This window comes from Cynara cardunculus, assembly GCF_001531365.2.
Source record: "Cynara cardunculus var. scolymus isolate 2C chromosome LG 17, CcrdV1, whole genome shotgun sequence".
NCBI classification, from domain to species: domain Eukaryota; kingdom Viridiplantae; phylum Streptophyta; class Magnoliopsida; order Asterales; family Asteraceae; genus Cynara; species Cynara cardunculus.
This window is the reverse complement of record NC_037544.1, coordinates 33,783,084-33,798,663: the sequence shown is the minus strand read 5'-3', so window position 1 is coordinate 33,798,663 and position 15,580 is coordinate 33,783,084. Positions and strand designations below refer to the sequence as shown.

At 34.6% G+C, this 15,580-nt stretch overlaps 1 protein-coding gene across 7 annotated transcripts; it reads right to left on the bottom strand.

The window, feature by feature from the left end:
* Window positions 1-7,636: 7,636 nt before the first annotated feature.
* LOC112500867 (putative EG45-like domain containing protein 1) lies at window positions 7,637-12,551 on the bottom strand. Of its 7 annotated transcripts, none has more exons than XM_025104476.1 (8): window positions 12,324-12,551; window positions 11,211-11,368; window positions 10,493-10,684; window positions 10,147-10,325; window positions 9,840-10,014; window positions 9,584-9,762; window positions 9,409-9,489; window positions 7,637-8,599 (listed from the first exon to the last, which is right to left on the bottom strand). In XM_025104476.1, exon 8 carries the CDS (start codon window positions 8,073-8,075, stop codon window positions 7,719-7,721), a length of 357 nt encoding a protein of 118 aa, XP_024960244.1. In that variant the 5' UTR covers window positions 8,076-8,599; window positions 9,409-9,489; window positions 9,584-9,762; window positions 9,840-10,014; window positions 10,147-10,325; window positions 10,493-10,684; window positions 11,211-11,368; window positions 12,324-12,551; the 3' UTR covers window positions 7,637-7,718. The 7 variants fall into 7 exon arrangements, 4 of the variants coding, with proteins under 4 accessions (XP_024960244.1, XP_024960243.1, XP_024960245.1 ...); XM_025104475.1 differs by having other exon boundaries at window positions 7,637-8,611; window positions 9,584-9,740; XM_025104477.1 differs by having other exon boundaries at window positions 9,584-9,706.
* Window positions 12,552-15,580: the final 3,029 nt, after the last annotated feature.

The window sequence follows — 15,580 nt, the reverse complement described above, 5'->3', positions numbered from 1 at the left end:
TCTAAGGACTTAATCATTCCAAACAAGAAAATCCATTGGTTTTTATTGTACTTTTCCTTTAAAATTTAAATAATTAGGATCCCAAGAAAAAAATAAAAAATACATTATATTTAACAACTTGGTCTCGGACTTGGGAGGCTGAAAATCACATAGAGAAACAATCGAGCTCTAGGCCATTATTTCTTAACGTGTTTGTCCAATAATTCCGTAAGTTGCTACTGCTTCTCCTAGTTTCTCTGCCGGTATCAAAAATTCGCTAATTGCCACAAACCGCATTCAACGTTTCCACACAAAAAGATGGTTTTGGTGAATAGAGCTCTAATCTGTATGGCATTTCTCACCCTTGTTGCTCGTGCCATTGTTGGCCAAGCCACTTTCTACACTCCTCCTTATGTTCGAAAGCAGGGGCGGACCTGTATGGGAGCATACGGTGGCACGTGCCACCGTATTATTTCGCCTCCGAAGGGTAAAATTTTTAGGTTTGTTAACGGTGCTACCGTATCGTTTCGGAAGGTGCTACCGTATTTTTTATAAAATTCAAAGAATGGTGCTACCATATCATCATGAAGGTGGTGAGAAGAAGCAAGAAGACGCCGGAAAACCAGAGGATACGGCGGCGGTGATGGAGATGAGGAAGAGAACCCCAATTCTACCCCACAACCAAGTTTGAATCATGTTAGTGTCATTTTCTTAGTCAAACGGTGGCATCGTTTGAAAAAAATTTCCTATATTTTTTTTCTTATGGTCAAGTGGTGCTACCGTTTAAAAAAATTTCTGGGTCCGTCCCTGTTCGAAAGTACGGTGACGTCTAAGATAAGCTAATTCTATTTATGTCTGTTGAATTTTCTTTTTGTGTTTTGTAGCTTCATGTCTTGGATATATACCAAAATCATGGTGCTATGATTCTAGCTGCAAACAACAGATTGTTTGCTTGCTGCATGTGGGAAGAAGTATCATGTGCGTTGCACTAGTGTCCCACAACCATGCACAGGAAATAGTGTTGATATGATGTTACAGTTGTAGATCTTTGTCGTGGATGTGTAGGAAATCAAGTTGATCTATTCCTAGAGGACAACCGGCATTAATTCATAGTGAAAGCTAATGGTACTGATGCTAGAAGAATTAATATTTAATATAACTGGTGATGGAACATAAACCCAAATGGTTTTATTGCGTTTGATTAATTTTAAGCTTTTTTATGAATTTCAGGATATCGATATCCTAAAATATGTGTACAAAATGCCAACAATAGGTTCTCTTCTTGAAATAAGTGACACACAGTCACATTGTGATCATGTTAAAGATATCTCTCATGGAAATTATCATGTGTTGTAATCTAATAAAAACGTATGGGGTGTTCACAACTAGAAAAACAGTTATCAGTGACGAAAATCAGCGAGGGAAAAATTCTCTCGTTGATCAGATCAATGAGGGATTGGCCAAAAACATATTACCTTGCTCAGCGAGGAATCAACGAGAGAATCTGTTTTTGGACATTCCCTCGCTGATCAACGAGGGATTGAGTTTTTGGCCAATCCCTCGCTGATCAGCAAGGGATCAGCGAGGGAAACTTTTTTTGGTCAGATCTCTCCCTGATTTTTTTTATTTAATAACTACAAATTTAATTAATTATTAATCTTTAATTATTGATTATTAAATTTTCAATTACTTATTATTTATTAAAATATTACAAAAATTAATTAATAAAACCGAATAAAGCCCATTAGGCCCAATAAAACCAAATAAAGTCTAAGAAAATGGATTAAGGCCCAATAAAACCGAATAAAGCTCATTAAGACTCGTTAAATCGAATAAAGTCCAATAAAACTAAATAAAGCTCATTAAGCCCGATAAACTCAATAAAGTCCGATAAATAGATTAAAGCTTTGTAAAACCGAACAAAGCCTAATAAAATGGTTTAAGACCCAATAAAACTAAATAAAGCCCATTAGGCCCAATAAAATCGAATAAAGCTCATTAGGTCCAATAAAATGGATTAAGACCCAGTAAAACCGAATAAAGTCAAATAAAACTAAATAAAGCCCATTAAGGCCCGATAAACTAAATAAATCCCGATAAATGGATTAAGGCCCAATAAAACCGAACAAAGCCCAATTAAGTGGGTTAAGGCCCAATAAAACCAAATAAAGCCCCCATATAACTATACATTCACATATACACATACGTTTAAACATATATACATCATCCAATATATGTATCTTAAACAATATATACATCGATCTAATCGTGATTAGCAACTAGCACACATTGTGTATACATATGTATATAACACGGACCGACGGGTAACATATAACACATACAACTTTCGTGTGAACATATGTATATAACATGGACCGACGAGTATGTATACTTATAACACATGCACATGTATACATATGATGGTACACATAAAAATGTGTACGTATAACACATAAAAACAAGAAAATAAGAAAAATAGAATAATTTCTTCGCTAATCCTTCGCTGATCGTTGATCAGCGAGAGAGTTGGCAAAAAACTAATTCCCTCGTAGATCCCTCACAGATCAGAGAAGGATTTTCTTATTTTTCATATTTTCTCATTTTTATTTGTTATATGTACACATTTTTATGTGTAGTTGTCATATGTATACATGTATATGTGTTATTTGTATATATATATATCCTATATATAGAGGAGTGATCATATGAAAACCGCCCTCATTTGTGTAAACCGTGCAAACCACCTTCATYTKTYSATKWMATTGTTTAATCTTGTGAAATTGTTTCATATAATACTTTTTTGATGAAGTTGTTTCATATATGGTTGTGAAATTGTTTCATATAATASTTAATGAAACTGTTTCATGTATTTCTCTAACATTAATGAAACTGTTTCATGTATTTCTCTAAAATTAAAATAATGAAAATGATAATATTTATGATTAACACCCTCTAATACTTAATGAACCTGTTTCATGTATTTCTCTAACATTAATGAAACTGTTTCATGTATTTCTCTAACATTAATGAAACTGTTTCATGTATTTCTCTAAAATTAAAATAATGAAGATGATAATATCTATGATTAACACCCTCCACAATAAAAATGATTAATCAACCTCTCATAATTACAAAAAATTGAACAAAATGAAAAWTTATGATTGGTTGAATGCGGTTTGCACGGTTTGTACAAATTGAATGGTTTGCATTTGATCGCTCCCCTATATATATATATATATATATATATATATATATAGGCGGGTTACGTTGCAAACCACTCAATTCATGAAAACCATGCAAACCACTTTCGACCAATAGGAAAATTCTGTTTTTTTTTCTTTAATTTTAATCAGTAAGGGTGTAATAGTCATTTCATTGTATATTGATTAATATTGGAAGGTAATAAATACTGTTAGTTTTGGAAACGTAATAATAGAAACGTTTCATATCGAAGGAGGTAAATCATTTCTTCTTAATATAAATGTTTTACTATTAATATGTTTTATTATTTTTTACGATTATATTTTATAAAAGGGTAAAATGCACAAAATAGCAATCTATTTTCATAATTTTTTTATTATAGCATTATAGTTTTGGTTTTTCTTATTAGAACAATGTACTTTCAAACTATTTTTTATTAGGACATTGTACTTTGAAAAATGTATCTATTATAGCATTGGGTAACATTTTGATTTAAATTTACCCATTATACCAGGTTTTCATGTCACCTCATTGTCCACGTAGGTTGTCCACATGTACTATAGTGATGTGACCTTTTTACTGCATTGTACTTTCAAAAAAATTTATTATAACATCTATTAGTTCTTATTAAATAATGTACTTTTAATTTTAATATTTAGATATTTTACATATTATTTAATAAATATATTAAATGAATTAAGAAAATTTTAAATCATTCATTAATATACCAATATTAATAAAACTAGCAGAAGACAACTTATCTCGCTAATATTTAATAAACAAATATGTGTTTTTTGAAAAAAGAAAATAAAAATTGTTTCTTTTTTACACAAAAAAATATTATCTTTTAAATAATATATTATATTTGTTCAAAAACTTTTAGTTGACGTATAAATATATTAAATCAATTAGATTTTTTAAATTATTTATTAATATAACAATATTAAAAAATTGTAGATCACAATTTATTTCGTTAACATTTTAGAGAGAACTTTAAAAAATATGTATTTTTTTTTTAATAACATAAAATAAGAAGTGTTACCTTTTTTACAAACAAAATACATCTCGAAAATAATGTATCTTATTTATTTAAGAAATATTTTATTTTAGAATATTTAATTTGCATGCAACTTAATAAGAAAAAATAAAAAAAATTAAACGTTTTTTTAAATCATAGCAATGAAATATGAAAATCAATAATAATAATTTGAAGTAGGTTTTTATTTTTATTTTATTTAAATCATCAAAATGATGTGTCATCCAAATCACCTCATAAAAGCCACACATGCAAAAAAAGTCAAGGGTTAACCGATTTAAAAGATAACAAGTTATCCATTGTTATAATGGATAGATTTTTTAAAGTGCAATATCTTAATAAAAAATAATTTGAAAAAACATTGATGTAATAAATAAAAACAAAAGTAGAATGTCATAATAAGTAAATTTATGAAAGTATGTTGTTATTTTATGCATTTAACCCCGTCGACGACCACCACCGTCTTCCCCGTTGCGACCCTCACCGTCGTCCCCATCGCCGACCCTCACCGTCGTCCCTGTCGCCGACCCTCACCGTCATCCCCGTTGAAAGGTATGTCTTATTTCCTTATAAACCCTCCTCCTCTTAATCTCTCTCTCTCTCTAACTCTGTAAAAAATGTGGCCAAAAACCCAATTGATTTAAGAAAAACCCACTTCAATTTACCCATCTTTTTCCCCAAATATCATGTTTTTGATGAAATTTTATGATTTTGATATGAATACATTATGTGTTTTATAAAACTGAAGTATTTGTGGGGCATGACTAAGGACAAAGGGGGCGTCCTTGTTGTCATTTTGGGTATACGGGTTTAACAATGGTGTCGTTTGTGGGGAGAATTGAGGGCATAGTTTATATTGATTTTATTAAAACTAACTATTTCACTCACATGTTGATACAAAGACATAATATATTGATAAAAAAAATTAAACAACAACAAAGTGTCACGAGGACACACAAAATGTTGGCTGAAAAAGGATAGATTCTCTTGTAGAAATAATTTTGTTAACTTGAATCAAATTAAATTTGGGATTTGGGATTTAAGACCAAATGGTCTTGAAATGATTATGTGTATTACTTGTCTTTATATCTATGTTTGTTTATTAATTAAATTTTACATATTCGTTGGTTATGTTTATTGGTAATTAGTTGGGTTGCCAATTGTTGGGCAAACATTAGACTTGATTATATATATATATATATATATATATATATATATATTTGTAGTTGGATTGTCAATTGTTAGGCAAACATTAGGCTTGATTATATATATTCGTAGTTGGGTTGTCAATCGTTGGGCAAACATTAAGCTTGATTCATTTGGAAATATTCATTTTATAGCCGTTATGCCGCCGAAATTTTTAAAAACATAGACTTCTCTACTCGTTCAAACCTTTACACTTAGAGTTTTGAAGTCTTGCAAAACTCTTTTCAACTTACGGTTTGACTTTCTAGTAGTCAAAACATTACATGTAGGCTTTTCAACTCGTTCAAAGACCGGCAATTTCATTCACACCTACGGTTTGACTTCAAGTTGTCAAACCATTACACTTAGAGTTTTAAACTCATCCGAAACTCCTCTAAACCTACGGTTTGACTTTCTACTAGTCAAAATTTTATATGTAGGTTTCTCAACTCGTTCAAAGACCGCCAATTTCATTCATGTACGGTTTGACTTTCAAGTAGTCAAACCGTTACACTTAAAGTTTTAAACTCATCCGAAAGGACGGAGGAAAGGCCGCATCTTTAGTTTCGGGACCACCCAGGATCCCTCTTATACTATGACGGGTAGATGTAGCAGTAGTAGGTCATCATATGAGTCAAGAGCGGAGGTATGTTGGTTATATTGTTATAAAATTTCTCATTACTAAATTTTCTTGAATATTGAATATTTACAGGTAACAGAGTCGAGAGAGAAGTAAGCAAGGGTAGAGGAGGAGAAACAGCTGTGGGAGGAACGCCATCTGGCCGAGATGGAGGACGAACGAAAGAAGAGGGAAGATTTGGAGGCCGAATAGGCCAGAAAAACTGCTGCATTAGTCGAACAGGCCGCCTTATCGGAGCATTTTTCTGCGTTTATGCGGTAGATATAATACGTTTTCCCCCACCCCCACCTCCCGGTAGTTAGATTTATGTATTTGAAGATTAAATTGTATGAATTGAATATTTTAAATTGTATGAATTAGATATTTTAAATCATATGAATTGGTTAGTTTTAATTTGTTCAGAGTTTTGGTTTGTTATTATTTCCAGGTTTTGTATATAAATAAATACAGGAATTATGTAATTTCAAAAAAATTATTTTTTAGATTAATACAAATTAGCTAATCCGTCGCTGAAAGTCCTTGAAAATTCGTCGTTGAAAGTCCTTGAAAATTCGTCGTTGAAAGTCCTTGAAAATTCCCTCACTAATCCGTCGCTGAAAGTCCTTGAAAATTCGTCGTTGAAAGTCCTTGAAAATTCGTCGTTGAAAGTCCTTGAAAATTCCCTCACTAATCCGTCGCTGATCCCTCGTTAAAAGATCCTTCGCTGAAATTTCCCTCGCTGATCTGTCGCTGATATATTCCCTCGCTGATTCGTCGCTGAAGATATTCCCTCGCTGAAAATATCCCTTGCAAATCCGTAGTTGATATCCCTCGCTGATCCGTCGCCGAAGACATTACCTACGAGCATTTGACCGACAGAGTATCAGCGACGGATGACCCTTTTAGCGATGGATTTGCGAGGGAAATTTTCTTCGCTGATACTCTTGCATTTTTGTAGTGGTTGCAGCAGACGAGTTCATCACATGGAGTCAATAGACGAGCACCGACCAATCCCAATCGCATGTTATGTGTTAGTGACACGATTCATATGGGGATTTATACTAATTAAACTAAGAAAGAGTTGTGGGCTCTTCTGCAACATTGGGGGTCCGAGATTCCTGCATCTCCCAGCTCGTTTGAGAAGGTTAAGGAGATGATTCTAAACACGGTCGACGAGAAATGTTCAAAACAGCTATTGTTTGTGATTTATATTGCAGCCTGTTGGGTGAATTGGAGGAGTGGGAACACTAAAATCTTCAACGGCAAGATTCAGGCGTCACGAGAAGTTGTTAACAAGGTCCAATTCTACTCTTTTCTGTGGGTTAAAAATAGAGTCAAGTTGGGGAAAGATATTAGGTGGGTGTTGTAATCCTCGTTTATGTTTTTCGACGTTAGGTAATTTAGCGTCTTGCTAGGTTTTGGTTTAATAAATTCCATTACTCATCGTTCAAAGGAAAAAGCAATTGTGAAAGAGAAACTAGGATCGAGATTGGACAAATAATGCCTTCTTCAACCATAAATATATATATGTCCGACTAAGTTAATCACCCCTCTTAATCCAATCAGTAATATACTAGAATAGCCCTTAAAAGGCCTTTTTATTCAAAGTTGCTTATTCTTACAAAGTTATAAAATACCCTTCTTGTATTTTAAAAAAAAATAGGTTTCTACTAACCAAAAACCAAATTCATGAACAATCTACAATTCCTGATAATCGATCTTGATAATTCCAGCAACAGGATTCGCGATTAGTGCAAAAGCTTCTTTCGAGAGGTCAAGATTTCCACCACATCCTGGACAGTGATCGACAATTTTAACAGTGATCGTTTTACGGTCGATGCAAGGGTGAGGAAAAGGGTTTGTTGCACCAATGCACTTAACGGAGAACGTCTTGCCACAAACAGCTCCATTGTTCCACAGAGGATCACTTGCTGCGGCTATCATGACACCCTGAGGCGTGTTCCCATAACATGCAGAGGCTGTTGCCAAAGTTTTATAGAAGAACGATGTTAGAAACGACATATAAATTACAATAACAGATTGAGTTTGTTTCATCAAGTGTTAATTAATCAGATCAGAAAACAAAAATGTGAGACATCAGAAGTTAGACTATGAAGCGGATGTAGAATTGATTTTCTTTAACTTGAACAATATAAAATCTAAAAACACATAGCTCTTGAGTTTAAAAATAAAAAGGTTTTGGTTTGGTTTTGATTCTACAAGGAGCTCATCCAAACCAAGAAAAGAACCCATTTTTAAAAGAAATTTTTGCGAAGTCTTAGAGATACCCATCACTATACACAGGGTCGATCCTGAGGTTTCAAATAGATACGTGCATTAAGATACAAAGGCTTCTTATTCCACAACAACGAAAACACTTTTTCACTCTTTCAGATACACTGTCCCTATATATACAACAGTCCGATTGGATTAGATATGTAGTTCAGATGAGTTCCTTAGTTCTCTTTTATCATGTCTTCTTTTGGACTCACATTTATATGCATATACATATACATATCAGAAGGAAAAGAGTGAGGACTTACGAGTATATTGCTGGTAGAAGGTGGCTGTGCCTGGAACTGCACAAACCACTGAAACAAGACTAAAAATGATGCCAACAATGCAGAAAATAGACTTCATTTTTTGAAATAAGATATGCAAAGAAGTTGGGTTTTTTTAAAGATATGGTTTCTCTATATGCTAGAATGCACCTTTAAATGTAAGAAGTTTTAGTACTTAAATGGAAATAATACTTAATGATATAATTATGGCTTTTAATTACATTATGTGTAGAAATAGAAACCGAATTCGTGGGTTAAATATGGTAATAAATAAGGGGGATATTTTAATAGCCTGATGGTTGGGTTTCAATTAATTTTCCCTATTATCCTTTATTGTGTTCTTATTTGAAGAAAAAGTAGTACCCATTTATGTGTTGTATAGAGTTATTATGCTTTTGAGCAAAAACCAGTTTGAAAGGATGCATAACTCTCAGGACCAGGGGGTGGTTCATAGGGAAAATTTGGATTTATATGCATTGCACAAGGAAGGGTTAGTGATGGCATCTATTTCCAAAGCGACTAATATGCTATCTAAATGTAGTTTGTTGTCATTGACGATATGTTTTAACAATTTTTAACGAATAGTGCCTCAAATTGAATATGGTTCTACTTCTGCATAGTTATACAGACTACCTTAACTAATCTACAGTTGGAGCTTTAAAAATGAAAGTAAGATGTCTATGCATTCTTATGTTATCCAATCCTTACACAATCAAACCTAATGTAAACTGAAATCACTATTAGAGATGATAAATTTAACTTTGGAAACAAAAACACAAAGAGTAAATACTAATGAAATTTATGCTCAAGTTGTAGATCATTCTTACCTGTTCCTATATGTGGTTGTTGTAAAACCCAAGAGGCCCGATGTTTCTGCCCTCTACTCTATAGTTTTACTCTCTATGTTACTGTTACAGATAAAAACCAGAGTCATGACCCAACTAATCAAATCTTCGATGAATAAAAATCTCGGATGAGAATAAATTGAAAGAAAACACTCACCTGGTTCCAATATTTGGTTGTGAGTTGCCGTAAAACCCAAAAAGCCCTTCGCTAGACAGACCAAATAAATCTCTATGTTATACATGGTTGTTGTAAAAACCAAGGGACTTCTGTTTCTGCCCTCTACTCTGCCCAAAAAGAAAAACAAACCCCATTGCTGCAAAGAAAAAACATAAAACCTATAAAGAAACGTGAAAGCTAGACAGAAATTTAAAAAAAAACCCTTAAAAATCTCAACAGAAGAAATGAAGCCTACCATGACTCATGAAGTGGGGAACAGATCGAGAATTTGGGAGGTGTGAATAATTGATTCTTAACAGATATGGAACAAAACAAAATTTATCGAAGCATTTGACATATCTCGAAACCAAACTCGCAGGCTAATCCAATCATTCATTAATCAATCAAGACCAGGTAAATGGAGATTTTTACTGTATAAATATCAAAGGAAAAAAAAAACTTGAGTTAAGAATATATGCAGGTGTACAAAGAGATAATAATCCATAAATCTTTAATTAAATAATGGGTGAAACTTCTAATTTTTATTGGAAGGATATTCTAACCTGTATAACATGATTCTTGAAGCTGACATTCTCTTTCTTTCTGATTTTGTACTCTACATACAGAACTGATGAGATAAGCAGTCCAACTCCCAAGCAAATCATACAATACTTGTAGTATGATTCCTGAAGCCATCGCCAATTGAGAGAGAGTATGGCAACGTCAACAGAACCTGTGCCACCTAAAAAACAAACCAAAAAAGACTCAATCTTTCATGTAAAAGCCCCCAAAAAGATTAGAGCAGGAAAGATGCCCAAATTGCCATTTTTATACAAACAGGTGTTCAAGAAGGAAACCATAGATGAGAAGACTCTAATGGTGGAATTGAGAGCTGTTTATGTAAATTACCTGATTGATGCACAACTGAACCAAGCATCATAAATAGATCCATCATGACAAAGAAAGTTCTTGAAATCAGAAACCAACTGATCCATCTCTCTCTCTCATCAACCTCATTTCCACCCTTTATCTCATCTGCTACAATGGTCTCTTCACGTTATTTGTTGCAAGTAGGAACCATTTTGTTTATGAGACCTGAAACTGTAACCACAGTCCACAAAAGCACACCATAAAAAGAAGAAGAATTGAAGCCTCTGCCAAAAAATCAAGAGCATCAAATGTAGGCAAAACTGAAAACCTAAACCCAGAACAAATAACATGTATTGCATGCTTTTTGATTATAGAAATTCAAACCTTTATGTATCAAATTTAATCAAGACAACATAAATTCAAACCTTCTATGTATCAGATTAAAGAAAACATTCTTCTAGTTTTCCAATATAAGCCGGCCCTGATATTTTGGATGCCCACGGCGGAAAGTCAAAAAAATGCCCCTTATAGTGAAAAAAAATTCAATCACATGTATATATGAGGATATTTTTAACTATAAAACAACATGGATAATCGGTATTCATTATTCACAAATGAAATCTATGCAGATATATGGTTACCAAGATGCCAATTATTGATAACAACATAGTTTTAACTATTTATAGGTTTTTAGATAAGGCTTGAAACATAAATAGTTAAGAACAAGAATATGAGAAAGAGACTTTAAGAAATGAACCTCATGCATGGAATTGTCTTTAGTTGTAGAGTTTTGACCAAGTGCAAGTGATTCAGGCATCACATATATCCCAATAGCATCAAGGTGTGTGCTAACACGTCCATTAAATCCACCCATGGTCCATGACTTATGCATCCTTCATAATTGGTTTTATCTCCCTACAAACCATCCAAAAGAATAAGAACACATAAATCGGTACCATCCTATATATTCTTCAAGTAAAACACAACAAAAGATATAACTAAAACCTTACCATGAGACTATTGAGATAGACAAAGGATCGAACAATGCATAGTAAAATAGACATCAACTGATTCGGGTATGCATCAAATTAAGTGTATAACAACAAACCCATAAAGAACGAAAGACATTCTACATAAGAACAATAGAAACACAATAAAATCATATCACTCATCCAATTTTAACATTTGATCGCACCCCTATCTCCAAAAACAGTCAAATGGGGCTTCTACAAATTCATGATGGTAATTCAAACTCATATGTCAAGTAATTTTCTGATGTAAAAACCTCTTCTGTTAAGCTCAGTATCTTAACCCTTGCCAAGATCGAAAACTATGACAGATGTTCAACACTTTTCATATAATTCATGTAGTTATGGGATTCARTTTCCCTCACAACCAAAATGCTTGTTGAAAAGTGATTCATGTTCAGCAATACATCTCTCCAACCCTTTAACAATTAGAGTTGGCCTCCTAAAAGTAAGCATATCTAGAGACACAAACTTCACGTATCAATGGTGGGGCACAATTTAATGAGATGCTATAATCATATTGTAACATTTTAGCCCTCATAAAGCGGATTCATATAAGTATGATATAATTTCAAATAAATATCAACGAATAGTTTTACACCCTAAAAACGAATAGAACAACATATGAAACAGTCAAACAAAGTGAAACAGTCAAACACAGTAAGTCAGTAACAAGTGAATAGTGATACAGTAAGTCAGTAACAAGAATTAGAAACATAAATCACAAACAACAAAGGACCAATTTCACAGCTTGATTATTAGGTTTTGCAATCAAACAAAGAATTAGAAACTTAAAAAATAAAATAAGTAAAGTAAATAAGTAATAACCCTAAGTCCCTAACCTCACAAGAAACAACTCACAAGAGAGAGGCAGACGGGCGACGGCAGTGAGCAGGCAATAGTCGAGAGCGACGAGAGAGGCAGCCGCAGACGGCAGTCGATAGTCGAGAGAGGCAGAGAGCGAGAGCCGATTGTGTCAACTGTCAAGTGTCAAGGCCGATTGCGATTTCGATTCGTGAATCGTGAACTAAATCGATTTCTGTTGTGAGTTCTGTGAGTGAGCGAGGCGAGATCGAGAGTCGAGGTCGAGGGAGTGAGCCGTGAGGGTGGATGATGAACGAATTGCAATGGAATGTGGTAAATGGAAACGGTAACATTCTTAGGCCCAAATGAAAACTGAACACATATATATGCATTGGGCCTAGAGATGGCCAAATGGGCCCGGCCCGGCCCGGCCCGGGACCGCCGGAGGACCGGGACCAGGACCGACAAAGGACCGGGACCAGGACCGACAAAGGACCGGTTATGGGACCGAAAACCGGGACCGGTTGAGGTTTTTGGTAGTTTCGTGGGATCGGGACCGACCGGGACCGGTTATGGGACCGACTATGGACCGGCCCGGCCCGGCCCGAAAATTCAATTAATTTTATAAATAAATTTATTTTTAAATAATTTTATAATGTATTTTTATAAGAAAACGTAATTTTAATTATATTAAAACGCATTTTTAAAGTGTATTTGAGTGACCCAATTGTAAATTTTATAATGTATTAAAAATATATATCATTAAAAAATAAAATAAAAAATCTTATTTTTTTAATGAAGGACCGGTTGGGACCGGTTGGGACCGGGACCGGGACCGGCGGCCCATAACCGGTTATAAAGTACCTATACCGGTCCTATCATTTTCGACCGGGACCGAGACCGGGACGGTTACGCCGGGACCGGTTATGGCCGATTATGAGAATGGTGAGGACCGATTGGGACCGGCCCGGAACCGGTTTTTAGCCATCTCTACGCAAAACTGATAAAAAGTTAGAGAAGCTCAACTTCAATTGACATTGAGAATTGGGAGAAGAAAAGAGAAGACACTAATAAATGGACATTGAGAGAGGGAGAAGAAAAAGAAATACCAGGTGTTAGAATACTTCATCTAAAATAGTCATATTATAGGGGCTAGTGTTGTAAATCTTGATTCTTAGTGTAAGTATATATAGAGAGATTGTTTCAAATTCAACCCATCGCATTTGTACAACTAATGCAATCCAATATATTAAAATATTTATGGAAATAATGAGAGTTCATTTATTATGATTTGAATATTTATGGAAGATGAATATGGTTCATTAATTATGATCGATATTAGAAAACAATAAAAATTCTATGAAATCACATGTTAATCAAATGAAATGGATGGTTGAGAGTAGGTTGTATTGGTTGTACAAATGTCAAAGGTTATATAATAACCAACCTCTATATACATACATACATATATATATATATATATATGTATATCCATATGAGCCAAAGCTTCATATGGATTGTGTATTCAAAACATATATATATAGAAAATGGTGAGATCATTAGATCTTCTTGTTTCTTCAACAATTTCCACCAACTGTAGCAGCACCATACGCTAAAATTTGTCCCTAGCAGGGTCACCTTACGTCCTTGAACCGAACCCTTAGGTTTTCGGGGCATTGGATTCTCACCAATGTTTGCGTTACTCAAGCCGACATATAGGATCAATAAAGCAACAGAATTGCGTAAAAAAGGCTTCCTCTACCCACATCTCTATGTGCCCGGGGCGGATCGAATCGGAGTTTCCTTAGGTAGCCACCGACCTACAGTTATCCTTAAACTTCCCCTTTCTATTAGTAAGGTTGTCGTATCGATCAAGGCGAAACTTGAGTTGAGCTTCAAGAGAATGATTCGGAGTTCTTGCAGAGTGGAACCGTGCAGTACCAGACACGAGATAGATCTTCCAAAGAACGATATGGATTTCTTCGAGATGGTATATATGTTTTGAATACACAATCCATATGAAGCTTTGGCTCATCTCTCTTGTGAATCCTCATTCTAATCGTAATATGGTATCAGAGCTAGACCTATAGATACGTCCCTTATATATCTAATTTTTCTCTTAATCGTACCTTCAAAAACTCAACACCTCTTAATTGATCTTGAAACCCATCACCAAAATCGAATCTGTAACGAGACCAAAATCCATATCTGAATCGTTGTTATCTTTGCACCCGATCAAAATCATCTCCCTTCAATACCAAACCCAGCCTCACAGTCCCTTCGATCTTAACCGGCACTTGTTCTTCCAGATTTCTTGGTTGTCTTCACATGTCAAATTCAACTGTTGTTCAAACACGTCCAATCTCAGTGGTTCTTGACGGACAGAATTACGTGTTATGGCTTCATCATATGACAATTTATCTTAAGTCTCATGGGTTGTTTAGCTATGTTACGGGGTTGAGTTTGAAACCTGTCAAAGAAGATAAGGAAACAGATATCGAGTTCGCCAAACGATGGGACGATTGGGACATCAAGAATGCAAGAATTTTGGGTTTTATCAATGCCTCTACTACCACCGAGATTCCTCAACAGTTTATCGGGTATAACACAACCAAGGAAGTTCGGGATTTTCTTGCCACTCGTTACACCACTACATGTCTCTCCCATCAGTATCAATTGTGGACTGCCTTTCAAAGCAAACGACAACTACCAGACCAATCCTTCAGCTCTTATGTCTCTAAGATGCAAGTCATTAGAGATCAACTCAATTTAGCAGCACCTCAGATCCTTGATGACACTGCTCAACAGTTTTGTGCTTATTTCAGTCAAATTACACCTGATTACTATGTTGATGGGACTTACTGATAAATTTGAGAATGTCAGTCCTTCATTACTTCATAGGCATCTTCTTGTCACTTCTAATGATGCCATTATGGTTCTGATTAAACACCTATGCCATTATGGTTCTGATTGCCCAAAGCATCCAAAGAACATGAGCTTACAGAAGCAACCGTTTAGATCCAAGCCCATGACAGGTTCTATTACTCCTGACTTTAACAAATCTGAGACTCACCCCACTGTAGGTATTATATGATATGTATAGTGTATAGAAATCCTTCTTTATTACGTCCATTCCTCTCATTAGATCGTCTGTAGCACTCATAGCTACGGCCCTAACTCGATTGTGCTTTGGTGGGTCTCCGAGATCCTTTTGATCCGTGGCTAAATCTAAGTTTTGTAACGCATTAGTAACTAAAAATGGCTCTAATCCTGATCTCATGGAATTAATACGGAG